Below are 27,392 nucleotides of genomic sequence, written 5' to 3'. Positions count from 1 at the left end.
ATGTATGTCATTTTGGGACTTGTTATTGGCATACCATAAACCTGCCCAATTCATGATTTTGATGTAAGTAGACCTGTAAATGTGTATATTATTGCTTGGTATGTATTAGCTTGCCTAGTACATCGAGGTAAAGACGGTAATAATAATATTGCTATTAACTGTTTATTTAATCCTAAATTCATTTGATTATTATTTGCTTATTGTTGTTATTGTTATTATTGTATAATTGCTTATCATGTGTAAAGTTTGAATTTATTTTCATACTATATCACATTAAAGTTTAAAAAAAAAAAGTAGAAGAGCACCTCCTCATCTGGACAAGGCAACAACTATAAGCCAACCCAGCAAGGGAAAGTTCTATTGCTAAGAGCAAGCAGCCACCACAGTATGCTACGGTAGGATAGCGTCTCCTCATCTGGAAAATAAAACAGCTATAGCATAGCAGTGTAGGCTAAGTGTAGACACCCACCATAGCATGCCAATATAGAAGAGCACCTGCTCATCTGGATGAGGCAACAACTATAAACCAGCACTGCAAAGGAAGGTTCAATTGCTAAGAGCAAGCAGCCACCACAGTATGCTACGGTAGGAGAGCGCCTCCTCATCTGGAGAATAAAACAGCTATACCATAGCAGTGTAGGCTAAGAGTAGACAGCCACCAGAGCATGCTAATGTAGAAGAGCACTTCCTCATCTGGACGAGGCAGCAACTATAAGCCAAATTTGTAGCGGAAGGTTCCATTGCTAAAAGTAGGCAGCCACTAGAGCATGCTATTGTAGGGAGGGCACCACCTGATCTGAAGAATGAAACAACTATCACCTGATAGTGCAGGGGAATCCCTTTGCTAAGAGGAGACAACCACCATAGACTAGTATTGTAGGAGAGGACATCTTCACTTAGAGAAGGCATCCACTACCACACAAGATAGTCCCATGACTACTGAACATATCTATGAGAGGCTATCACTGTACTTGAGTGACCAATCACTAGCTGGGGATAATCATAGCAATATATTGCAATAGAGGAGCATCCCTTTGCTCAGAATAAATTACCACTACAGCTTCTACTCTGGAAGAGGGTTTGTGCATTAAGGGGTGAAGTGGACCTTAACTTTACGGGAGCAAGCTACCTCTTAAAGTAGACACCACTAGACATGGAAATATTGCCATCTACCCCTGCTAGATGAGAGCACTGCACAGCCTATCCTAAAAGAGACAACTACTGCTGGTCAGTCTACAAAAGTAGGTGGAAAACTAAACTCTTGGAAGAGACAATGGCAAAAGACCCCTACTGCAATGAAGAGACCTTCACTTAGAGAGATCCGCTACAGCACACTACTGCAGGACACCATTCTGTCCCTCAGCAGAAACGATCATGAATGCTCTCTATTTTAGAAGCCCATCACAGAGAGGAGAGAACCATCTAAGCTCTAGTTTAGTTTCGTTTAGTTTACACATTTGTACCGCGCACCTGTGGCGCAAGGGAAAAAAGGCACACAGAAAACAAACACATGGACAGGCATAACTGAGGCGACCGCCCGTCAATAACAAAATACTGTTGTGGTGGGGTTCACTTCCAAGCTATAGGAGCTGCTGCAATAAACGCTCCTTTACTGACCATGGTCAGTTTAGTCCTCGGCACCACAAGGAGATTGTCCTTGTTAGATCTCAAGACGTAAATCTCAGTTTTCTTTCTTAGACTTTGTGAACGATAAGAGGGGCTCTTGCCGGAAAGGCAGTTGCAATTGATAGAAAGTAGGCGAAAAGAAATTCTTGCCTCTATTGCCAGCCAATGCAGCTGTTGTCTGGCTTCGGAAACATGCGCTCCTGTGTTAAGACCTACCACAGCTCTGACCACACTGTTCTGTATAATGTGTAGCCTGCGCAGTCCCCTTTGATAATGCCAACCAATAGACTACCACAGTAGTCGATCTTGGTGCCTATGATGGCTCTGGCCACTGTCGTACAGCTCTTTTCTGTCAAGAAAGGATGTAACTGTGACAGAAGGTTGATATACTACACTGAGGTAGAGATAATGTTATTTTATGCTGTAGGAGATGCAGGAGCCCACAGAACACATTGGAGACAAACAAAGTTAAGCGCCTCTGTCCAGTTCACAGGCACAACAATTCAAGTTAGCTGTGGAATTCATTAAAGAAAATTTCACTTTTCCAGAATGCATTATGCATCATTAATATCTTTAAATATCACAGTTTTCCTGCATTGCTGAACAGTCAAAAGTAGCTGCTTGCCGCACAGTGGATTACATATTAAGACCCAATAGGAACCTTCTCATTTATTGTAGGTCTTTACTTTTGTCCTTGGTTTCTAAGCTGAGACTGGAGAAAATAATAATTTGAGGAATGTTTAACCGACTGAGCCAGTCTGAAGTGTCCAAATCGTGTGTATGCTGCTCTTGCATGGTCCCCTTTCTTTCGTCCGTATCCTGATGCTTGTCTGCAGCCAGTGGGCCGACGAAGAGCCAGATTCATCTTCCAAGCTGAGGTGTAAACAAGAACCAGATCAGAGCAACATCTCAATTTTCCCTGGCTCTGCTCCTCCTAAAAAGGGGTAGAAGGAACTGCTCCAATCAAGTCCTCCTGCTTCACGGCTAAAAAACATTTCTACGTTTTTGGACCAGAGCATAACCCTTGAGATCCATAGATTCTCACTGGATGAAATCTGTTCAGATAATCATCTCCAATCGATGAAGAAAGAAGGACACCAATAGAACTCAGGGATTGAATGTCTATCCTGGGCCTATCCGGCTCCTCAACCCCCGTTCAGAGTAGTCTCACAAGGGCGGGAATGGTGCCCAGTGTAGAAGATGGCCCCACTCTTAGTGCACCCACCCCAGGTTTAGCCAATTATCAGTAACTCATTAACTTCATCCTCTGCCAGAAGAGTAAGATGCTCATTGTGCCAACCTCAATCTTTTTAAGACAGTAATGGAGTCAAATCCTGCCCTCAAATGGAAGAGCTGGTTCGTCGGCCAAAGGCACAGCAACTAGGCATTGTTTTCCGGTGTTGTGATATTATAGTAACATAAGTGACATTTTGAAGCTCTCATTGGAATGGAATATGTCGGCAGGCCAATCAGACCAGCAGAATTAAAGACAGTCTATGATAGAGAGGTAATATTTAAGAGATAAATATGCAATTGACAGACTATATAAAGCGTGTATCTTTGTGTTAGGTGGGACGCCGGGCAGATGTGATTGGGCAGGAAGAGTTTAACTGCACAGAGTGCGGATGTAAGCACTACCTGCTCTGCATGACCCGGGAGCATACGCCCTTGAGGCACCCGGTATAATTGAGGGCACCACGCGGAGCAGGTTTTCAAGACACAGGTGAGAATGCTTAGTATTACTCATGTATCTGCCCACAGCCCGAGCTGAGTTAATAAACTAATGGTATTAAGAAAGTACAAAGTACATTCACAGGTGATCCATCCAGAGATGTATCTCTTTCCCTATTGGTTCGTTGTTGTTAGTAGCGCGCCTGTGCAATATAGAGATTGCTTCAGAGCGCAGAAGCAAGGTCCGAGGGGAGGAGGAGGAGGGCTTGTAGAAAAGAAGGCCAAAGACAGAAGAATAGTGACTAGGTAGAGAGCAAGAGAGAAATTACATGAGACCCAATATTTGACAACATGAGATCAATTGAAAATGACATCCTGGAATAATTGTGGGACAGCTCACTGCCCAATAATAGATTGTGAGCAGGAGAGGGGCCGGTGTGCGGTTATAGAATTCTGATTCTCTTTCTCCAGCCAGGAGCTTTATTATGTTTGCATTAATTTGAAACTGGTAGCATGTGGAATGGCACAGTGGTAACTCTAGAGCAAGGCTCTGAAGCATATGGCTCTCCAGATGTTCTGGACTACAACTCCCATGATCTCTCCCCATTGACTATGCTGTTGAGTGATGATGGGAGTTAAAGTCTTAAACATCTCGGTTGCAAAAGGCTGCATGCCTTTGCAATAAAGCATGTAAAGAAGAAGGGAGCCCCAGCAGGATAGGAAGATGGAGTTTCATGTGAAAAGAGTGTGTTAACTCCTGCATTATCAGGTCTTTCATTCTTTACTAAATTTGATGTAGGTGACAGGTTCATGGTGTAACGCTGGAAATCAGCCACACAATCCACTGGTCTGCAGCAGCTGGCAATACTTACTCCATAGTGACTGCTTTTGAAGTTCAGAGGTAGTCCATCTTTCTTCCATGCTATTGTTGGTTCCGGGTGGCCTTTAGGTGGAACACACTCCAGCGTGATTGGTTCACCGACTGCCACCACCACATTAGAAGGATGCAGGTGAATGTCATGTTGTAAAGCTGCAAAGTGAGAAAAGAAAAGACCACATCACATTGATATACATTTACACCCGGTGGCTATGTGCTATCAAACAGACGTGTTCACGGAGAGTGGGCAAGTAATGTCAGCCAAACAGATTTTGTGACAATTCAACGCTATATACATAGGCATGATCAGTTCTACGTCAAAACAATGCTAGGAAGCTCCCTAGAGTGGAAGCGGCATGGGTACTAAGAGGAGTACCCGACTGACCCTAGAAGCAGCAACTCTATTCATGTATGCAGGGGTGAAGGGTCATGGCAAAATACCCTTTCACCTTGGGCTGTGTTTTCCCTAGCATTAGCCTTGAATGCAAAGGGTAAGAGTTGGGTCTTCCATTAAGTACTAGCCTTTCCGCCAGCCTCAGTGAACCTGTCATAGTTTTCTGCATTTCTGTCCTCTTCGCTAGATATATATATATATATATATATATATATATATATATATATATATCTGGTGCAAGAGCCATTGTGTTAATGTTATGCATCGTGTCATCTGGAGACTGCTGGAGAAAAGGAGGGAAAGTACTGCCTGATGGTGTAACACAATAGGCCTCATTACGAGCTTGGCGGTGCGGTATAAAAGTGGTGGCATTTCCATTACTGCCTCTTTTTTTGGCAGCAGAATTTCGAGTTAAGAGAAAAAGTGGAGGATCAGAAGCATTAACATGGTGGAATTACCACTCGTGTCAATTCCACCAAAATCCCCATGCAGCCTTTTGGACCCCAAAAATGGGGACTTTCACTGCTCTTCTACCACTTGCAATCCTGCAGTTAATCCGCGGGACCAAATGATGGTAGAACTAATGAAGTTTGCCCAATATGTGTTTTTCCTCTACTCTCACATGACTTCCAGGATAGTGACATCACATCCCTGGCTATGCCCCAGGGATTGTGGTGTGGCCGTTGCAGCAATAGATTACAGGGCAGCACAGGTAATGCCAGAATCAAGGTGCAGCTGAGTGGCAATGGAGTGTCAAACACATGAGTCTAGACAGAAAAGCCCTTGCATCCATCCGGGGAGGGTCAGACCTCCCTAGCCAGCATGTTTCTGAATCCAGATTAAGAGAGAGGGCTAACCCTGCACTACCTTTAACAAGGGGCTCACTGCTTGAGGAGATCCCTAAACCCCCTTCCCTTCTATTGCAGGAAGAGGACTCCAAAACATACTGAATCTGAGTAAAGAAACCATGAGTCTGGATGAACCTATGAAGCCCCCCCATGCTCCCCCCCCCGATAGAAAGACTGGAGGTAGATAGTGCCAGTAGAACTTTGCGAGGCAATCCGCCTCCAGATGAGACAAGAGGACAAAGACGGACAAAGACAGAGCTAAAGACAAACTAAAGGCCTAGAGAAGAAACTCTAGGCCCACAGCTTTGCCCTAATATTGCATCCCTGTTCAAGCCTCTAACCACATCAGAGGTGCTGCCCTACATAGCCACTCAGACTCAGATCTCCCATACAGATCTCTCTAACCATCCTTACATTTCCCTCCCTTGCCTAAATAATAATCCCACCGAGGTCTGTTTATGGCCGTGTAATTCCCCATGCTACAAGGTAATCTCCCACTGAGTAAGCAATTCCTCATGATTCCCATGTGCTTAAGATGTAGGTGTGGGTTGCGGAATCACAGACCTCCGAACCAGGGTCCTAGTAGAAAGGCAAAGGGGAGTAAGACAAGTGAGCATCTGGGTTGAACCCTGCAAGTGCAGCCCACTCCTCCCTTCATGTACCAAGATATAATGTAAATAAATCAATCGAATGGGATGATGACAAGGGAAGTATGCATGCTGAATAAATAAAGAGCTGTAGCTTCCAATTATCTATGTGACTCCGGTTGAGTCAATAATTTATTTTTTTAATGAAATAATATAACTACCATCAGGATTTGAGGTGGAGTGGTCTGTAATTCCCAGGGGGTTACTTTTTCACCCAACAGGAGAAGGGGAGGCGCTGGGGCTCATTACGAGTTTCCCTCCATTATTCCCACACCACCAAACTACATGTTTGCCGGTATTATCGGCACTGGTCTTACCGGATGGTAATACTGGCAATTATTGGAGGTAAAGTGGAGGATTTACATCCAGCTCGTGGTAACTCCTCCACTTTACCTCCAAGAATCGCTGGTGTTACTATCCGGTAACACTGGTGGTGGTAATACCAGCCAAAATCAGCAATGCAGCCCTATGGACTCCATTAAATTGGGCTTTACACCGGGAAACCGCCACTTGCAATCAGGCGGTATTACCTCCAGTGGTAATACGGCTTGGCAAAGTGGCAGTATCAGTAATTCCGTTCGTAATGAGCCCCACTGTGCTTATTTAACATGTTAAAGTGAGTTCCCTCTGTGCTGGTGTGGATGGTGATGCAACTCAAAGGGGCATAACCGATAACCCTTCTTCTCTGCTAACAGTCAGGTAAACCACATATGCATTCAAAACAAGTGCAAACCTAGTAGACACCGTGGGTCATCTTGCTGCAGCTATGCAGTCATCCGATACGGATTGCTTTCGTGCACCTTTTTGATGTATTTATTAATCTTATTTTACAAATAACACAAATACACAATGGTTGATGGCAGGGGTGCTATAGAGCACATCTGCAGTAGCTGCATGGATTTAGCGCACTAAGAAATGTTCTCAAGTCAAAGCAATAAAACAAAAGAAGCCTGCCTGAGGCAACCCTTCAGTAAGCCACACAATCACTGGCTGTGGAGTGCGCCCAGGAGGTAAGGGGGCAGTGATTCCATTCCACACAGGTGTCTGCAAAGTCAAGGCATTAACTGACAAACACATACAGGATTTATTTTTATTAATTGCATTTAATAAAGCACAGACCTTTCATAAAGAGCATACGAAGAGCTGTACATACAAGCTTTACCTTAACAATATTTAAAAATGTAAAGAGAAGCACGTCATTATGGACTACCAAGATATGTCACAATAGAGATCTATTTAGGAAATAATTAGTGAGGGATCAAACTCGTGAGAAACGGTCAAAGAGTTCAAGAAACTGGGGCAAAGTTGAAAATGCTGCCTTCAGAGTCTGGGCCTTTTAGATTTTTGCACAATGCTCTACCATATATTCCAAAATATCTACTACACAGAAGGGAGAGAAGGAGAGGGGGCACTGGAAACCAGAATGTATTCTTGTCAATGTTGATGGCATCAAACCGAAAAAGCATAGTGTGTTAGTTTAAGTCCCTTCCACCATTTGAACCAATCAGCATGGGTTTTGGATTTGTTGGCCCAATACAGAGATGACTTGGCAATCATGTGCCTTTGTTTTGTTTCAGAGTGCTGTAATCCTTGCATCGTTCCTGCTCAGTCTGTCAACACGTGTTCAGCCTCATTGACTGTGCCTGTCTTCTCAACCCTGTGAACTCTTTCCTCCAAGCCATATTCTCTGGCCATATTCACTGTCCCAGGAAACATATGTTATGTTATTGCAATGAAGGTGCTGATACAGCGCTGTCCAGGGAATGCATTTTCCAGATGTGGGAATACGGGAACAGGAGGAGGCACCCCTAACATGGGCCGGACCTCATTAATGGATGCACTACAGGTGCCTAGAGCACACACACGGCCTGAGTAGTGTCAAGGGTTTTGACCCATGTTGAATCAATAGACTGGGTAGATGTGGGGATGAGCTGTCGCCGCCCATTATTCTATCCCAGAACAAACTAAATCAATAGACTGGGTGGATATGGGGACGAGCTATCGCCGCCCACATTCACGCCAGAATAGGAGAACTGCGCAGTTGGCACGAGACCACTCCAAAGATACAACCTTCTTGTGGGGGGTTCCACATCACCACTCTACTGTAAGGATGCCATCAAAACAATGTTTAGCAAGGGTCCTATACTATCAAGCAAAAGACCACTCTATTGAAATGCAGTAAATCAAGACAACTCAAAAATGGATGCAGTACCGACAAATTCCCCAAGGTGGCGATAGCGGTCTAAACTCTGACAGGGAAACTGTATTTAGGAGTTGCAAGAGGGGCAGGGACTTCAAAGCTTGTTGGTTAATTGAAAATCTTAGCCGCCTGCTGTTAACAGAGGCCAAGAGGCTGAGAACTCTTAACACCTCAGAGATTCCCACACCAGGAGGCAGGATATCACATGACCTTGTTGATTGATTGAGGAGAGACTTCCAGGCAGCCTGCTGGAGCCCACACAAAGGGCTCTTTGGGCCTCATTACGAGTCCGGCATAAACCGAGGCGGTAAAACCGCCTGGTTAACGCCGGACTCGTATTACCATTCCGCCTCCGTGATTCCCGGAATTACCGGGGCATTACAACCCCAGTTTTCCGGGAATCACGGGGGCGGAATGGTGTAAATCCCCATTCCCATTGAGTCCTATGGGACTCGATGGAAATGGGGATCATGGAAACACCGGCAGCATCTCGTAATGCTGCCGGTGTTTCCTCGTCCGCCTGCATGCGGGAGGTGTTAAACCCGCCAGGTCAGACCTGGCGGGAACATCACCTCCCGCCTGCAGGGGTCGGACTCAGGCGGTCCGGAAACAACGGTGGCAGCTGAAGTGGGAGAATGGAACAAAAGGCTCCCACCAATCCCCTCACACCACTGGCCCAGAGGATCACGGCCTAGGCACCCGCCACGAGAGGAGTTTGCCCATCTTCCAGACGACCAAATACCCTGGTACAGGAACATACGGATGTGCCCACCCGCCTGCCCTGCCCATGCCGACACCTGCGGCATGGATGGATTCGACTGAACCATCCAACACTAACTCAACACATCGTTAGAGATGCCATGACGACCCAGCCTACGGTCAGCACACCCCTGCAAACATGCACACTGGACACTCCCACACCAATCCACACGAAGAACATATTCAGTGCTATGACGTAGGTGACAGACACACTCACCGTCGCGCATCTTTATTATTTTTCACATAGGCTTTTCAAAATGCAGAAACGCAAGACGCACAATGAACTCATCTAAAACGCTTGCTCACGCTTCTCCTAAACCCATGTATTACAATGAGAAGTATAACGAAGACCTGATACTGGGGATAAAGCAATATGATACCATAACCCAAAGCGCTGTGTATCAAATGGTTCCACCCATGCACCAGGCCCAAGTAGGCCGCAAGCAAGAACTTCCATGAACATTGAATGAGCAAGAGTACAGTTGCTGACCCTGCAGAATGAGCCTGGCGAGAGCAGACAGTCAAGGGCACAATGTTGCAAACTCGCATGCCGCGAGCCGACGCCAAGGTCACACCTACAAATTAAGCCAGGCTCAGGAGAAGGGAGGCGCCTGGATCCCCCGTTTCAAGACACAGGCAGATACAATTAAGCGACTCAATGGACATCTGCGGCGGTGGGAGTAGTCGGCCTTCCAGCATATGAATAAATCTTCACATTGTCTGCACATACCCATAGTGAAACATTGTTGCAAATGACAGGTGCACCGCGAGCTGGGAACAGCGATGGTCCCAGACTGGGGGGGCTCGCGAATGGACCAATCAGAACATGGGGCTCTTATCACTGGCGCCATTAACATTAGCCAATCCTCAGAGGTCTTCATGTAACAATTTTCATGTATCAAATTGAAGGGACAACCCATGTATACCACCTGACTAACCCTTAACCACTAATATCGCTCTCTATACGTATGCTATACTAACCCTACCACTCGAGGAACCAATCCAGAGTGGCGATAGGTTTTTTGCTAACTTTCCAAGGTGACGCAAGTAGCGCGTCATACTAAGGTAAAAAGGGCCTGCGAGCCCCACAATGAGAGAGAGTGTCAGGACGGACGCGTACGATCCTTGACCCATCCCTGCCGTTTTGTTTAATAAACAGCAGAATCACCTTGCTTCTTGCGTGTGTCTCATACTCAATATTTTGGGATATACGGGAGGGGTTGGGGCCTCCCTGCCCGGAGGTCCGCGGACGGCCCAGCCGACCCCGGCAGAACTTCCCCCCGACACGGCGGGTTTACCGCCACCGTTATTTCCGGACCGCCTGGGTCGTAATGAGGCCCTTTCTGTTGAATGGGGTATGTTAATTTTGAGTGTTTCCTGTCAACAGCCCTCTGCCAGCAAGGAGAGACATGTGATCACTGACCCACCCAGACTTCTGGAGGCGGACCCAAACACTTGGGGAGTTGAATTGCAACAAATATGTATTTTATAGAAATCGTGATAACTTATTGTAACCAAATGACAGTAATGTACAACTTTGAGAGTCTTAGTTTGAAAAATGCCCTCACGATTTGAGTCCAAACTCCAATTTGTACCATGTTCTGGGGCAAAACCCCGCTAATTATGAATATTGTAGACAATGTGTTTAAGCTACAGACATGGAAAGTTACTGGGATGTATGTGGAAGGGAAATGTACCTTTGTATAATTTGTGATGAAAATCCCATATTGCACAACCCACTAAAATCGAAAATAAGTTGCCATTTGTGAATGCAAGCTCCTAGAAACGCCAGAGGCGGAACAGAGACTACCTTAAGCAAGGTGTCATATGTACATGTAATGTCAACCACTTGTGTACCTGGGAAATATATATATAGATTTGTGGGCAAATTGACCAGGGGAGGATCCTCTGACCCATAAACAGTACCTCATCACTCTGACTCACAACCCAATTCCCCCAATCATGGGAGAGGGGAGAACTGGGCCAATGACAAGTAGAGAGGTGCAGGCTCAGATATGCCACACACACACCCACTTCCAAAACACATAAAAAGAGACTGCTGGGACAGGTAGAGACATTCAATTCCATTTTCTGCGTGACGCTCTGCCGGGAGACTCCAGACTTCACATCCATCAACCTTCAAAGACCAGCACTTTACTTCAGAACTTAAAGCAAGGGCCTAACCCCACAAACTGAGAACTCTTCTCAGCAGGCCTCAGCATCCTTAAAGTCATTTGCAAACTATTCCACAGCCGGGCGAGCTGTTTGAATTCTTTGCCAAGAACAATTGCCAGAGACCAGACCAGAGATCCAGAGAACCACAGGACGCTGTATCCAGAGAGCTGACCCATACCGCTGTGAGCAGAACCAGAGATCCGGATCGCTGTGAGCAGAACCGGTACCTGATTGACCCGCCAAGCAGAGAGAAGCGAAGTCCAGTCCAGTTGACCAGATCCGTGACGAGGCCCATTCATTTCAAAATTAGGAGTGAGTATCCGCCAGATCTGTGCAGAACCCAATCTCTTAGTTAAAATAATCTAATCCAAACAATTTTAACCTAAGTAGAACTGCCTCCTAGTAATCCTGTCATCTGTCATTCTAAAGCTGCGAGCTGTCATCTGTCATCCTAACGCTGCCAACTGTCACCTGTCATTTTGAGTTTTACTTTAAATCCGAAAATCTACCTTTATTAAATCGTCCGTATCTCTTGAACCGTTTGGGCTAGGAACGAAATTTAACTTTCATTAAAAGCTGTGATTCTAGGCTTTCCAAAGACTTCCTACTCCTTATACTTTTTCCACAATTGCGATTCACGCACTCGCAAAATTTACCGCGATTTGCGATTTGGCTCAATTTCTCCACTTGTCAAAATAGCAGGTCCATTCTTTCCTTTGTTAAAATCCGTTTGCAACCTGGTAGTTACGCATAGAGCATTGCTAAAGTGAGCCTGAAATAATATAAAGCATCTCTCCCTCACCCTGAATCTCTAGAGGGAATTAAAATCAGTTAGCACATTTTCCCATCCATTGCCATCACATTTAAAAGCATTTTGGGCCTGTGTTTCAAACCTCTACCTGTTTTCCTCTAAGCTTGCTGGGGGGGAACTGCATTTTGTATTGCATTTTGTTGGGATTCTTGAAGACTGTGTGCTCTCCTTCCATTTCTTACATTGCATAGGGGGGGGGTGAATTGTCAAAGAAAAGTGATTACATTGTCTTTTGTTGAAGCCATATCAAGTTATTTTCTGTACTGCATTTCATTCATCATTGCGTTTCCTTGAACCATATAAAGCATTCTTTCCCACCTTATTCTTCTGTTCCTATTCATAAGTTACCTCTTGCTGATTACTGCTCATATTCACAAGTGTAATATCCATTATCAATTTATTTATAGAAGTGTGATATATTTATATATTGTTTACATTTTCAAATAAACCTTTTAATTTGCAAAACAAACCTACTTCTTGGCTCAGTGGGGTCAGGGGGATTCTAAGAGGGGGGTGTTATACAAGGGTTGTCATCCAGAGTACTGAATTGGACATAAAAATACATCAATAAGGGTTTTCCTCAGCATCCTAGACTAGGCATTGACTTGGCTGTAGTGTTGATTGAATATCGCTTACAAAAATGGGGGCTCGGAGCGGGGATATTCTGGGTTAGATTTACCACTTGTGCAGATTAATACAGTGTGCCAACTGACCAGATACACATATCTGGTTAGATCACCACGCTGTTTTACACTGTGAAAGCATCCCTCAAAGGAACGCTCTAAGGAAACGGTCTGTTTTGAAAAATAAAATACAAACTTCTGTAAGTCAGGAAGGAACTCAAATTCCAGAATGACGACCTTGGTAGATATGAAAATAGCCAGACAGCACTTCTTACATAAGCTATTTGTGAGAGGTGAGTGGACTCATCAGGACCAAACGGTCTGGTTGCAGGCAATCGCGCAACAGGTCACTGAAACACGGTCAGATACATGAAGAGATCAGGGTCCATTACATGTGGCCCTGAGTGAATTATACATGGCTCCTAAAGCTAAAGATGAACACAATAAGATTGCCAGGATAGCGGCATATTTGTATCTATATATGGGAGCCATGCAGGACAAATGTGCTGAAGGCCAAGATCTGGCATATAGGCAACAGATGGCGTTAGAAAAGGCCAAATCTGACCTGGTCTCTTCTGAGCAGAGGCTGCAGAGGAGCCAGGAGTCCGAAAATGATAGTAGGCAGTATATCATTAAAATAAAAGAGGACATGGATTTACTGCAACAGGAAAAGACAGACCTGGATACCAGAATTCTGGATTTGCAGAAGGAGCACCAAGACAGTTTGGACTCCTTACTGCAGAGCCAGAAAAAGCTAGAGCAACATATCAATTTCAACAGGGCATGCACAGAGCAGGTAGCCACCCTGCAAATCCAACTAGACAGAGAGAAAGAGGAAAGCAATAAATTGATTTTGAAAGATCTGGATACCCAGGCAGAGTTTGATGAAGAACGCCAGAAAGCTGGTGCCTTTCAAAGGCAGAGGGACGACCTGGCGCCACAAATGCAGGCTCTTGGTCAGGAAAGGGATACCTTAGGCCAGGAAGTCTGCCATTTAAAAAGAAAAATTGAAGAAAATCACTTGGCCCTCCAGGGGCTGGGTGACCTCCAAAAAGAGCATCAGGGCTTGCTAGATCACACCAGGAGGGTGGAGGAGACTCGGGCAAGAAAGGAGCAGGCCAGTAGGGATGGGACTGAGGCGGTAACCCTCCTGCAGCAGAGACTGGCCCAGTACTCCAGGACCAATCAGGAGGCACAGAGAGAAAATGAGGCTCTCTGTCAGCACAATGATAGGCTCCAGCAACAGGTAGCGATGCAGGAGAGACTGATAGAGTCTAGTAAGGCCTTAACTGAGGAACTGAAAGCGCAGGCTCTTGCATTGCAACAGGGAACAGGGGTGGATAGAGATGAGGTTCGCTGGAAAAGAGAAACTCCTGAGCATAACCTCAGGAGCCCTAGTACCAGAGGCCTTCACCTCTACCAGTCCCTGGACTCTGCCGCCCCCATGTTCCCTGGCGACATGAGCACGGGACCACAGGGATGGCAGATTACTATCCAGCTAAACGTATGGGGCTCATAGGCCAGTACCACCCAGGAATGGAGGGGCGGGCATCTGGGTTTGGCCCCCAAGCACAGTGCAATTTAGTGGGGAACCCCAGGAGAGTAGGCCCACTAAGGGCATCCTGAAAACCTCTGCCCAGTTAGGTCAGTGGGGGGGATACCCAGCAAATCCTGGTTGCAAGGAGGGATCTGAAGACTCCTCTGAGCGTCACAGGACACAGGAGACCAGGTCCCCACATTCTGCCAGCCATTCCCAGGCTCGCAGAATCCAGGAAAACCTGGAAGATCAGACTGGCACCTCTGGGAGCAGCGCTTCTGAGTCGGAGGATGAATGGACCAGGGTTACCTGAACCAAAAAGGCCAATAAGGCAAAAAGGGCCTTGCTTAAGGACCCATTGAAACAAATAAAGGCAATAAGGAGCGTCATCACGCCTTATCATAAGAACGCCAAGTATTCTGTTTGGGAACACTTGGAGCTCTATGAGGAAATGATGGAGACTTTCCATTTGAAGGACAGCCAAAGCTGTATTCAATATGTAAAGTGGACCTTCTCACCAAAATACTCCAGTTTCTTTGCGGGGCTGGAGGATCAAAACCATTCAAGGTGGTCCACATACAGGGCGGCCATCTTGAAACATTTTTCTGTTCACAGAAATCCTCAAGAGGCTCGCAAAGCAGCCTACAATTTGCAATGTGGGGAGGATCAGGCCCCACAAGAGTTTGTGCAAGAATTAAATCGTGCTTTTGCGCAGACCACCCGAAGGATGCGCACGGATAGCAGAGAATTTATCAAAACGTTTTTACATGCCTTACCCAAATACATAATGACCCAGCTCGTGAGAGATTTTCATGAGAAAAGATCTTTAGACCTGGTCATTGAACAGGCTACCCGGATCTATGAGGTGCAGAAGCCCATCGAAAATAAAAATAATGCGCCGAAAAACCCCAAAACCAACAGCACACCTGCTGCTGCCAAGGTGGCAGAGCTAAAGGTTGCCCCCGTTTTAGATTTGGAGATGGGGGGGCCTAAAAACCTGCCTGCACCAAATAATTCACAGCCCAGAAGGCCCTCGGGCCAGTCACAGACAGGGAGTCGAGGAGGTAGTCCCGCAAATGGGGTCCCCCGCTCCCCTGACTATGTAAGTCCCCGCTACAAGGGAAACCGACCCATCCTGGGTTATGTGTGGACTCCTCCAGTCCAAGGGGGGGGATCCAGCCAAGCACCTGACCCAGGGAACTTCCCTCCTAACGTCCCCCAGGGGGGCAGAAATTCACCAAATCCTGGGCAGAACTTTTTCCCCAGGTATCCACCCAATTTCCAGCCCCCAAATCATCCATCCTTCTTTCCCCAATTCCCTGAGCCAAGACAACCCAATCTGGGAGAGGGGAGGCCAAGGGTGGAGGGGTACCAAAATCTTCCCAACCAGGGGTACTACCAGAGAAGGGATAGCTACCCTTCCCGGGATCAGCCCAGGGGAGAAAATAGAGCCCCGTATCAGCCTGAGCGGGTTTCACAACTTGAGCGCCAGGTCCAAAATATGGCACAGGATCTGGGTCACATACTGAGGGCTCAACAGAACCCTCAGATGAGCATGCCACTGCAGAATGCCCCAAACTCTGGACCTGGTGCTCCAGAACAATGACGGGGGCAGCACTCCGATAACCCACCGGTTCCCAGGGAGGAGGCACAAGGGGAAGGGGGGTGTAAAGCCTTGGAGGAAGCTTCCTTCCCAACTTGTAAACAGCCCCTGGAAAACCAGGAACCGGAAACAAAATCTCCTGCCCCAAGGAGCAGAGGGGGGGTAGGAGAAACAAAGGACCCAAACAGACCCACTTTGTGGAGGAGGTACAGGTCTTCCCATTTGAGGGAGAGGGATCCTCAGAAGATCCTGGGCAAAGGATCTTCTCCTTTAGAGATGGTGGAACTCCTCCCAAAGAAAAATGGGTCCCGAGGGATTCCAATCCAGACTGGGGAGATATGGAGACTGAGCTACCGCCGCCCATCATCTCATCCCAGAACCCACAATACCGAAATCCCCTGGTTCAAACCCATCCTGGTGACTGCCTCCAAAAAGGGGGGGGCGGCCCAGAACCGGAACCAGGGGAACCCACAATGGCTCCGATTTCCAGTTGCCAACTTTTTCTTTCAGATTCCCCAGGCTCTTCACAGAATTCTGCCCAAATCTCTGCGCTAGCAATGTCCAAAACCAGAAGGTTAGCCCACCAGTTGTCCAAAAATGTGCATTATCTGTGCCCCCTTGAGGAGAAGGAGGGAAGATATTATGCCCCGGTACAAGTACAGGGGCAGGGTAAAATTTCAGCGCTGGTGGACAATGGATCTCAAGCTACCCTTCTGTCCAGAAGGGCCTTTGATGAACTAAATGGAGGAAAGGGGGAGAATTACCGTATTCCCCTCACCTCTCTTCCTGGACAACTCCAGAACTTTGACAGGAAGGAAATTCCCGTTGAGGGGACTGCAGATTTGGACATCAAAATTGGGTGACACAAGGTGAAACACCCGGTCATAGTAGTGACTCCAGAGGGCACCCCTTGTTTACTAGGGAATGACCTCCTGAGAAGGTTGTCACCCCTAATAGATTGCGTAAACAAGGTCCTCTGGACCCAGACTAGCCAACCAATAAAATTAAAATAGAGTGTCAACCATGTTAGTTTAAACGGCACCTGCCACATGGTTGAACAAAAATCTAACCAAGTAGAATTTCACTTCCAGAACAACCAAATTCCAGACGTGACAGTAATAGCAGTAGGACAACAGACTGGTGATGTGGGGTCCTCTCTATTTCTGAAAATCAACCTTCATTCCAGTTTAAGGTGGTATTCCACACTGGAAGGAAACACCCTGAAATTCTGTACTATTCCACAATCAGAAACTCCCAATCCGATAGTCCAGAAAGATGTGAAATTAGCTCAGAGCCTGGCTGATATTCAGCAAATTGGAGAGCAGTTGTTCATCCCTGTTCAGTTAAATGATGGGAAGGACTCTGTTCTCGCTCAAGTGTGGGTGAACAACGGTAAGAGCTTCATCAGCGAAGCCATGTTCCGCCAACTCCCAAAAGATCCAGCCATTCCCACATTCAAACTGCTAGACAAATGGGAAATGGACCTGGAAGCACCTAATTCCAAACATCTCCTGCCAAGCAGGTGTATGCTCAAAATCTCCAATGGCAACAAGAGCATAGTCCATAATTGTTTGATCGTGCGAGACGTCACTGCCTCCTTTTACTTAGGCAGTGACATTCTCAATCGCTTTGCCATTAGTTTGGACCTAATAAACTTCAAAGCTTGGTCCCAATTAGCGGATAATCCCATGGGCTTTGATGATCCAGAAAAAGAATTTAGGTCAGCTCAATTGCTACCTTATGCAGTTGAAATTCAGATCAAAGAGGAAGTCACCATCCCAGAAAGGACCCAGACAATTCTCCCTGGAAGTGAAAGTTAAAAGAGGACAAAAATTGAAAAACCCTGATGCTTATATACATCTAAATGCTTCTCTCCAACAGCAAGGGTTGGGGGTAAACCCAACACCATTAGTCAACATAGAACATGACACCATTCCAATAGAGGTGGATAACAGCGACTTACAGAGTATTACTCTAGCCGCAGGCAACATCATTGGAATGGCGGTTGATGACCGACATTTCTCCATTGATTTAGGAAATGAACTGTTAGGACAAATCCCCAAGGACTGTTTTGACAGTGACAGGGATGACAATGCAACACCAGACAGGATTTTCACCCGGCATGGGGGGAACTTCCAGGTGTACACTTCTTGCCCTTATGGTAAGGAAGATGTGACTTGTGACTTCAGAGGGGACGAGGTGATTTTCCAGGTCCATGAGGGCTGCCTTTCCCACCTGAAGCCTCCAGTCCAAATCAGCACTCTGACCAGGGACTTCTCCACCCAGCTGGAGGAGGCCGCTGAGATAGCCAAACCAGAAGTCTTTCCAGGCTTCAGGCAGATGGTGGAAGAGAGAGTCAACCTAGCTGATGCCTGCGTGACTCTGGAACAGAAGCAAAAGTTGAAACAAGTTTTCTTGGATTTCCAAGATCTCTTTGCGGTAGATTCATATGACTGTGGTCGAACCGACATCCACACCACAACAATTCCCACGGACCCTGGAATGACTCCAGTGTTTGTGAAGCAATATCGTTTGCCTCTCGCATCCATGGAGTCCCTTTCTGAAATATTTAAGAACCTTGAGTCCCGGGGAATAATCCGTCCAGTACACAGCACCTTCAATAATCTGGTGCTGGGAATATTGAAGCCAAACGGCCAGTGGAGACTCTGCGCCGACCTTAGGGAGCTCAACAAACGGGTCCATACTTCCCGATGGCCTCTGCCCTACATTGACCAAGGGCTGGCCCAGATTCAAGGGTCACAAGTATTCACTGCAATAGACCTGACCAATGGATACTGGACCGTGCCTGTCAGCAGGGAGGACCAATACAAACTGGCTTTCACCTTTGGGGGCCAGCAGTACACCTGGACCCGGACTCCCTTCGGATACCTCAACTCCGGCAATGAATTCAACATTTTCTTACATAAGGCCATGCCCGACCTGGGTGCGAGGGGTAACCTGGCTTATGTAGATGATGTCCTCATCAAAGGTTCATCTGTGGAAGAACACATAGTGGAGATACGTTATGTTCTGATGCAGTTGAGGGCCGCCGGAGCAAAACTTTCCTTTCAGAAAGCACAGTGGTGTAGAACCCGTGTTAATTTCTTGGGGCATGAGATTACTCCTCAGGGTCTCTGTCCCCAGGAAAAGAAAGTGGAAGCACTCCAGGAACTGAAGGATCCCACAACTCTGCGGGAACTAAGGAGCCTCCTTGGACTGACTAATTACAGCAGAAAGTTCATTGAAGGCTACGCAGAGATCACTAGACCCCTGATTCATCTCTTGAAGGGGGGGGTCAAGTGGAAATGGGGTCCAGAACAATCCGAGGCAGTAAGACAACTCAAGAGAAGCCTCTCACAAGCGCCTTGCCTAGCTTACCCTGTCAGAAACAAGGAGTTCTTCCTGGAGACAGGGTTCTCTAATACGTGCTTGACGGCAGTATTATACCAAAAGCATGACAAGGTCAATAAAGTAATCTCTTATGCGAGCAAAACTTTATCCTCTGTGGAGGAAAAATTCAATGATTGTGAGAAGGCACTCCTGGCAACGGTGTGGGCATTGAAGAATTACTGCCCGTTTATCCAGGGGGAACACATCATAGTGGAGACTCCACACCAGCCTCTCCAATATCTCCAAAGTGACAGAATCCGGGCCGGAAATGTGAGTAATTCCCAAATTACTTCCTGAATTCTGTCAATGCAAGGCTTTCCTGTAGAGGTCAGATATGGCCAAAACAAGAAGAGTCCCCTCGCGCAAGGTCTGGCTGACTTGCATGATTGTGCCAGAGAAAACTGTCTCGAGGACGAAAGTCTAAAAATCAAGGACAACATGGAGGCATACCTTAATTCCCAACACAAAGTCTTTGAAGAAGACAAGTGTGAGGGAATGCCCACTGTCTATGTGGATGGATGCTAGTACCATGTTGACAACAACGGGGAGAAAGAACTGGTGGCCGGCGTAGGGAATGCATGGGTGAATGAGTCCCCAGAACCCTCCGCTGGATACAAAATTGGTCCCCGAAGTAGTCATGTGGCAGAATTGATGGCTGTGCATCAGGCCATCCTCACTGCTGTCCAACATCAACTCCACAAACTGGTCATAATCACAGATTCCGATTATGTACGGAACGGGTTCGTGGAGCACCTGGTTAATTGGAAAACCAGAGGCATGTTATGTGCTAATAACAAACCATTGAAACATGGGAAGCTAATCCAAAATATTGATTATCTGGTCACATCGAATGGGATGACCATCTACTGGAAAAAGATCAAGGGTCATTCCAAAGTAGAGGGACCAGACAAAACTGGAAATGACTTAGCTGATCAGCTGGCCAAAACCGGGGCCATCCAAGGGGAGCTAATAGAAATAGAGTCCCTTTTGGGGGAAATCCAGGTCACTGCTATCACTAGGTCCCAGACAAACGCTCACAATGATCTTTCAACTGCACAATGGAGTAAGGAGACCCCTGATGCTGATTTAATTACAGCTCAGAAGGGGATCCAATTATTGGTAAGTTTTACCAACACCTTGAGGACCCTGAGAACTTCCCCCTGACGGATACCGATTACATTGGGAAGGAGGACCTTAGAGTGTTGATGAAATGTCCAAAGATGTTCCGAATCCAAGACGGTTTGGTGGTAAGGAAATCCCAAGCTGGCCATGATCAGTGGGTGGTTCCTACCTCATTCCGAAGCCTGATGTTAAGTCACGCCCATGATGCAGCCACCGCCGATCATAGGGAGTTTCACACAACACTGGAAATCTTAAGAGAGGTTGCATACTGGCCACACATGGGGCAGGACCTCGACCAATACTTGAAGGGGTGTCTTGTGTGTGCACAATTTCAGCCATCATCCCTCACACACTGTGCGCCTCTCCAAAAGAAGGAGTTGACACTGCCATGGTCAGATTTGCAAATCGACTTTGTAGTCCCTGTAATCCGCTCGTCTAGAGGAAACAAGTACATGTTGACCGTTACATGCTTGTTTACCAAGTGGGTGGAATGTCTCCCAGCCCCAAATTGCAAGGCAGAAACAGCAGCTTCCCTGATGATTAACCACATATTTTCCCATTTTGGTCTACCTCAAAGGATTGAGTCAGACAGGGGTAGCTACTTCACCAGTGAAGTAATGACAAAGATGTGGGAGATACTGGGGATCAAAAGGAAGCTACATATTGCTTAGAGGCCAGCTTCTTCTGGAGCAGTGGAGAGATACAACCGAACCATTGTGAGCATATTAAAAAAGTTTGTGGCAGATTCTGGGCCAAGTTGGGATATCCGATTACCTCTGGTCCTAATGGCCATCAGATCTACCCCTTCATCTGCAACCAAAATGTCACCATTTAAGTTGATGACCGGACGCAAGATGGTGCTTCCCCAGCATCTGCTCTACAGGACCCAAGAGCAGACACTGATAAATGCCTCCACAACTCACGAGTATGTGGAGAATTTAAGGAAACACCATCAGCATGCGTTTGCCTATGCTCAGCGGAATCTAGAAAGATCAGCTGATAGCATGAAAACCCACTACGACCTGAAGACCACCAGGAAGGAATATACTGTGGGGGACCGGGTCTATCTATACAATTTCCAAAGGAACCAGGCCAAACAGCGAAAATGTTTGCCTACATGGAAGGGACCGTTTGAAATTATAGACAAGATCTCCCCTGTAGCGTACAAGATCCGCATCCCCAAAGGCAGTTCGGCAGAGGGGGAAGACAAGTGGGTACATATAAATCAGCTAAAGTGTTGCCATCCCAGGCACACTCTGCAACAACTGGAGGAGTCCTCTGCAATACCAGAGTGGACTGTTCCAGAGTAATTCAATTCCAACCCTAAAATATCCCACATATAGTCTCTAAAATATTATGATTTGGGAAAAATAAAAAAATGTCGTATGATTGTATCTTGTTTTTTGTTAAAATAAGAACGCAAATGTTTTGACTATAAAATGTATATGCCACCCCACTATATCAATGGTGGGGAAAAAATGTCTACGAATAGGTATTGCCGCTTTCCTTTGTCGTCCTAGGGGAAAGAAAACCTGGAGACTGGCCAAGGAGGATGATCCGGAGACCGGGAGCAGAGACCCAAGGGGCCCGGGGTACCGCCCAATATTCCCATCAAGACCGGCGAGGAGAACCGATCGATCCAACTGGGTGGAGGAAAAGATGCTGAACTGTGCCATCTACAGAATTAGAAGAAGATAATGGGGACATACCAGCGCAAGGGCTCAAAACCTCCTTTGCACCCGACTTCCCCTCGACTTGAATCAAAGCGTAGTCGGGCGGGGGGGTTTTGTCAAGGGTTTTGACCCATGTTGAATCAATAGACTGGGTAGATGTGGGGATGAGCTGTCGCCGCCCATTATTCTATCCCAGAACAAACTAAATCAATAGACTGGGTGGATATGGGGACGAGCTATCGCCGCCCACATTCACGCCAGAATAGGAGAACTGCGCAGTTGGCACGAGACCACTCCAAAGATACAACCTTCTTGTGGGGGGTTCCACATCACCACTCTACTGTAAGGATGCCATCAAAACAATGTTAAGCAAGGGTCCTATACTATCAAGCAAAAGACCACTCTATTGAAATGCAGTAAATCAAGACAACTCAAAAATGGATGCAGTACCGACAAATTCCCCAAGGTGGCGCTAGCGGTCTAAACTCTGACAGGGAAACTGTATTTAGGAGTTGCAAGAGGGGCAGGGACTTCAAAGCTTGTTGGTTAATTGAAAATCTTAGCCGCCTGCTGTTCCCAGAGGCCAAGAGGCTGAGAACTCTTAACACCTCAGAGATTCCCACACCAGGAGGCAGGATATCACATGACCCTGTTGATTGATTGAGGAGAGACTTCCAAGCAGCCTGCTGGAGCCCACACAAAAGGCTCTTTCTGTTGAATGGGGTATGTTAATTCTGAGTGTTTCCTGTCAACAGCCCTCTGCCAGCAAGAAGAGACATGTGATCACTGACCCATCCAGACTTCTGGAGGCGGTCCCAAACACTTGGGGAGTTGAATTGCAACAAATATATATTTCATAGAAATAGTGATAACTTATTGTAACCAAATGACAGGAATGTACAACTTTGAGAGTCTTAGTTTGAAAAATGCCCTCACGATTTGAGTCCAAACTCCAAGTTGTACCATGTTCTGGGGCAAAACCCCGCTAATTATGAATATTGTAGACAATGTGTTTAAGCTAGAGACATGGAAAGTTACTGGGATATATGTGGAAGGGAAATGTACCTTTGTATAATTTTTGATGAAAATCCCATATTGCACAACCCACTAAAATCGAAAATAAGTTGCCATTTTTTAATGCAAGAGGCGGAACAGAGACTACCTTAAGCAAGGTGACATATGTACATGTAATGTCAACCACTTGTGTACCTGGGAAGTATGTATTTGAATCAGATATAGATTTGTGGGCAAATTGACCAGGGGAGGATCCTCTGACCCATAAACAGACCCCATCACTCTGACTCACAACCCAATTCCCCCAATCATGGGAGAGGGGAGAACTGGGCCAATGACAAGTAGAGAGGTGCAGGCTCAGTTATGCCACGCACACACCCACTCCCAAAACATATAACAAGAGACTGCTGGGACAGGTAGAGACATTCAATTCCATTTTCTGCGGGACGCTCTGCCGGGAGACTCCAGACTTCACATCCATCAACCTTCAAAGACCAGAACTTTACTTCAGAACTTAAAGCAAGGGCCTAAACCCACAAACTGAGAACTCTTCTCAGCAGGCCTCAGCATCCTTAAAGTCATATGCAAACTATTCCACAGCTGGGCGAGCTGTTTGAATTCTTTGCCAAGAACAATTGCCAGAGACCAGACCAGAGATCCAAAGAACCACAGGCCACTGTATCCAGAGAGCTGACCCAGACCGCTATGAGCAGAACCAGAGATCCGGATTGCTGTGAGCAGAACCGGTGCCTGATTGACCCGCCGAGCAGAGAGAACCGAAGTCCAGTCCAGTTGACCAGATCCGTGACAAGGCCCATTCATTTCAAAATTAGGAGTGAGTATCCGCCAGAACTGTGCAGAACCCAATCTCTTAGTTAAAATAATCTAATCCAAACTATTTTAACCTAAGTGGAACTGCCTCCTAGTAATCCTGTCATCTGTCATTCTAAAGCTGCGAGCTGTCATCTGTCATCCTAACGCTGCCAACTGTCACCTGTCATTTTGAGTTTTACTTTAAATCAGAAAATCTACCTTTATTAAATCGTCTGTATCTCTTGAACCGTTTGGGCTCCAACGAACCTAGAACCGACTTCTTACTCCTTATACTTTTTCCGCAATCGCGATTCACGCACTCGCAAAATTTACCGCGATTTGGCTCAATTTCTCCACTTGTCAAAATAGCAGGACCATTCTTTAGTTTGTTAAAATCCGTTTGCAACCTGGTAGTTACGCATAGAGCATTGCTAAAGTGACCCTGAACTAATATAAAGCATCTCTCCCTCACCCTGAATCTCTAGAGGGAATTAAAATCAGTTAGCACATTTTCCCATCCATTGCCATCACATTTAAAAGCATTTTGGGCCTGTGTTTCAAACCTCTACCTGTTTTCCTCTAAGCTTGCTGGGGGGGAACTGCATTTTGTATTGCATTTTGTTGGGATTCTTGAAGACTGTGTGCTCTCCTTCCATTTCTTACATTGCATAGGGGGGGGAGTGAATTGTCAAAGAAAAGTGATTACATTGTCTTTTGTTGAAGCCATATCAAGTTATTTTCTGTACTGCATTTCATTCATCATTGCGTTTCCTTGAACCATATAAAGCATTCTTTCCCACCTTATTCTTCTGTTCCTATTCATAAGTTACCTCTTGCTGATTACTGCTCATATTCACAAGTGTAATATCCATTATCAATTTATTTATAGAAGTGTGATATATATATATATTGTTTAAATTTTCAAATAAACCTTTCAATTTGCAAAACAAACCTACTTCTTGGCTCAGTGGGGTCAGGGGGATTCTAAGAGGGGGGTGTTATACAAGGGTTGTCATCCAGAGTACTGAACTGGACATAAAAATACATCAATAGGGGTTTTCCTCAGCATCCCAGACTAGGCATTGACTTGGCTGTAGTGTTGATGAATATCACTTACAGTAGTGAGGGGCTAGGAGTGGGGTGAAGGTGATTAAGGGAGGACATGTGGACGCTCAATAAGTATGATACACAAACACGTAGGGTGCTGCCCGCACAGTCTGAAAAAGGTGAAAACCGCTGGTGAGTAGACTACATAGGGATGACCCAGACCAGCCCTACACAGTAGGCCACATAGAACTTTGTGTGAACACTTCACGGCAGTGGGGTGGGAGAATATTCATTTAGGCTGAGCGTCCCCAGGAGACAGCAGTCGCTGGGAGTAGAATCAGGCAATACATATAAGGATAGCAAGCCAGTCTCACGGGTGCTCGTGTAAACCAGGGGAATTAAACTCACAGAGATATGTTCGGGGATGCACACCCACAGCACTATTAGTGGTTTAAAATATCCCTTTGGCAGGTGGGTCTGGAAAGAGGTATATGGGATGAAGGGGTCGGTCCAGGAAGAGCCAATCAGAAGGTGAGTTTTGCTGTCCCTTAAATGCAACAAGTATACTGTGTCCTCGATGATGTCTACAAGGCACCTCATTGGTCTGATTCGGTGAGAACGTCTCCCTTCTAACCAACTCAGGATGTTCTGTGGTTTTTTTTGTGTGCTGACCAATTGCAGATTAACAAAGTTCCAGAGGTCAGCACAATTATGTAGTGTTTAATAACAATTCACAGGTTGGAGCGGGAAGGAACGTGGCGCTGCAAATGGAGGTGATGAGCCAGGGACGGCAGGTCTGTTTGCTCCAATAATTTCTAACTAACCTATGTCTAGCTATAGGGGGCTGATGTCACCCTACCAATCAGCTTTGTGGGACACTCGACAACTTGCAACATACTTGTAACTGTGTTTCACTATGCAAATATTGTGCTTGTTATATAAAAGATCTGATGGCAGTCAGCAGTGTTGTCAACTCTCATCAATCTGTTCTGTTCCACTGTGATGATTGATTTGTGCTTGCGCAGCTGAATTAACAGTGTTACTTCTTGCCTGGTGTACGCTCCGTTTGAATGACCTCTGGTAACTTACTGATTACATGCTCGTAGCGGACCCCTGATACATTTTCTTGCATTTGTACAGCGCGCCCTGCCAGAGTTCATGGCTTTGAAGCACTCTGTCTGTCAGAGAGGCAAAGGGCGAATATGACAGCACTTCCAGTAGTGGTAGGGAGGAGCAAAGTCTGGTAGATAGTTGGGATGAGGGCGAGGGGTAGAAAGGATGCACAGGAAGACATGAGAAGAAAAAGGTAGAGGAGCTATGTGTAGAATTGGTCCTATTTGGTTGTGGGACTCAACTGTATTCTATATATTTAGAAAAAAATCATACCTGGTTCCGACTGTGACCCTGACACCATTGCTATGTTTTCACACCTCTTTTGAGCCTCTTTCTTAAGGACTCGTGTAAACATGGAACAATGAAGAGGATTGGCCAGGCATCATTTTTTTTTTCTTTCTCCAATCTCCAGTCTGCCAGAGGAGGAAAAAGAATGAAATGGCATCAGGCTAGAGTTGGGAGAGGGAAAGAGGACACCATGTGAAATTGGGATTTGGATGGGGGCTGGGGAGAGTTCAGAGATGGAACATTTTTGCATATTTGAGGTTATTTCCATATCCAAGGTTATTTTCTTTCATTTCCGAGGTTATTTTTGAAAGTGCATCACATGTAAAATAACCAGAAATATTTTTGAAATATTCAAGGCTTTTTGCAGTTCATTGCTGAATAACAGTGGTTGTGGGGGAAAAGTTTTTTTTAAAAGAGAGAGTTAAAAAAATGTGATTAATACAAAAAGAAAGTGTAATTTTACAGCGAGGTGTGGGGTAACCTATTGGGGTAACATGTCAATGGGTGCAATATGGCCCTGGCCAGTGAGCACTGTGGCTGAATGTTCCTCCTCCAAGCAGCATTTTCTCAACATTTCGTTTTCAGATAACTTTGAATATTACCCCGAATATTCGCTAATATCTCTCGCATCAGAAAAAAAATAAATGGCAGCTTTTTCATTTCTGAAGAGCCTCTGTGCTGCAAAGTACCATCGGACATAGCTCTATAATTTTGGGAGAAGGAGGCACCCCCTTATCCATCAAATATTTTTTAAAGTACTGGAATCAATAATCCCAAACTTCCCTCGGAACTTCAGTCAATGCTTCGTGTACACAGAGTATTAGTCCCTAGCATCACATGAGAGGCTCAAGGATGACCTCTTACAATCTTGGTGCTCTCCAGTCAATGTACCTGACAACGTTACACCTGGCTATTTACTGACCATCTCATCCAAAACTGCAACATTCGAAACAACAGCACATATTCCAGTTAAGTGACAGATCAATCTTTCAGAGTGGAAAACACTTTTTGGCACAGAGTGGAATAAGGCAGCATGCATCTACGAAACAAGTTTCCAGAAGAAGAAATGACTGGTAATGAACATGCACACGCTAAGGCAAATCATAGGCTTATTCTACACAGTGCTTCTGTAGGAAGGGAGACATTCTGCATGCAGTGGAT

General features: G+C 46.0%; 1 protein-coding gene across 2 annotated transcripts in view; it reads right to left on the bottom strand.

Annotated features, from left to right (window-relative positions):
• The window catches only part of ROBO4 (roundabout guidance receptor 4), a 969,314-nt gene that overhangs the window by 697,863 nt on the left and 244,059 nt on the right, over nucleotides 1–27,392 (bottom strand). For both annotated transcript variants that reach the window (XM_069614539.1, XM_069614540.1), the window contains exon 3: nucleotides 4,170–4,327. In XM_069614539.1, the coding sequence (XP_069470640.1) occupies nucleotides 4,170–4,327 (158 nt within the window). The remainder of the gene's footprint in view (nucleotides 1–4,169; nucleotides 4,328–27,392) is intronic.

This window comes from Ambystoma mexicanum, chromosome 9 (assembly GCF_040938575.1).
Source record: "Ambystoma mexicanum isolate Mex_15411 chromosome 9, UKY_AmexF1_1, whole genome shotgun sequence".
NCBI lineage: Eukaryota > Metazoa > Chordata > Amphibia > Caudata > Ambystomatidae > Ambystoma > Ambystoma mexicanum.
Note: the sequence above shows the minus strand (reverse complement) of the source record. Positions and strands in the feature narration are given on the sequence as shown.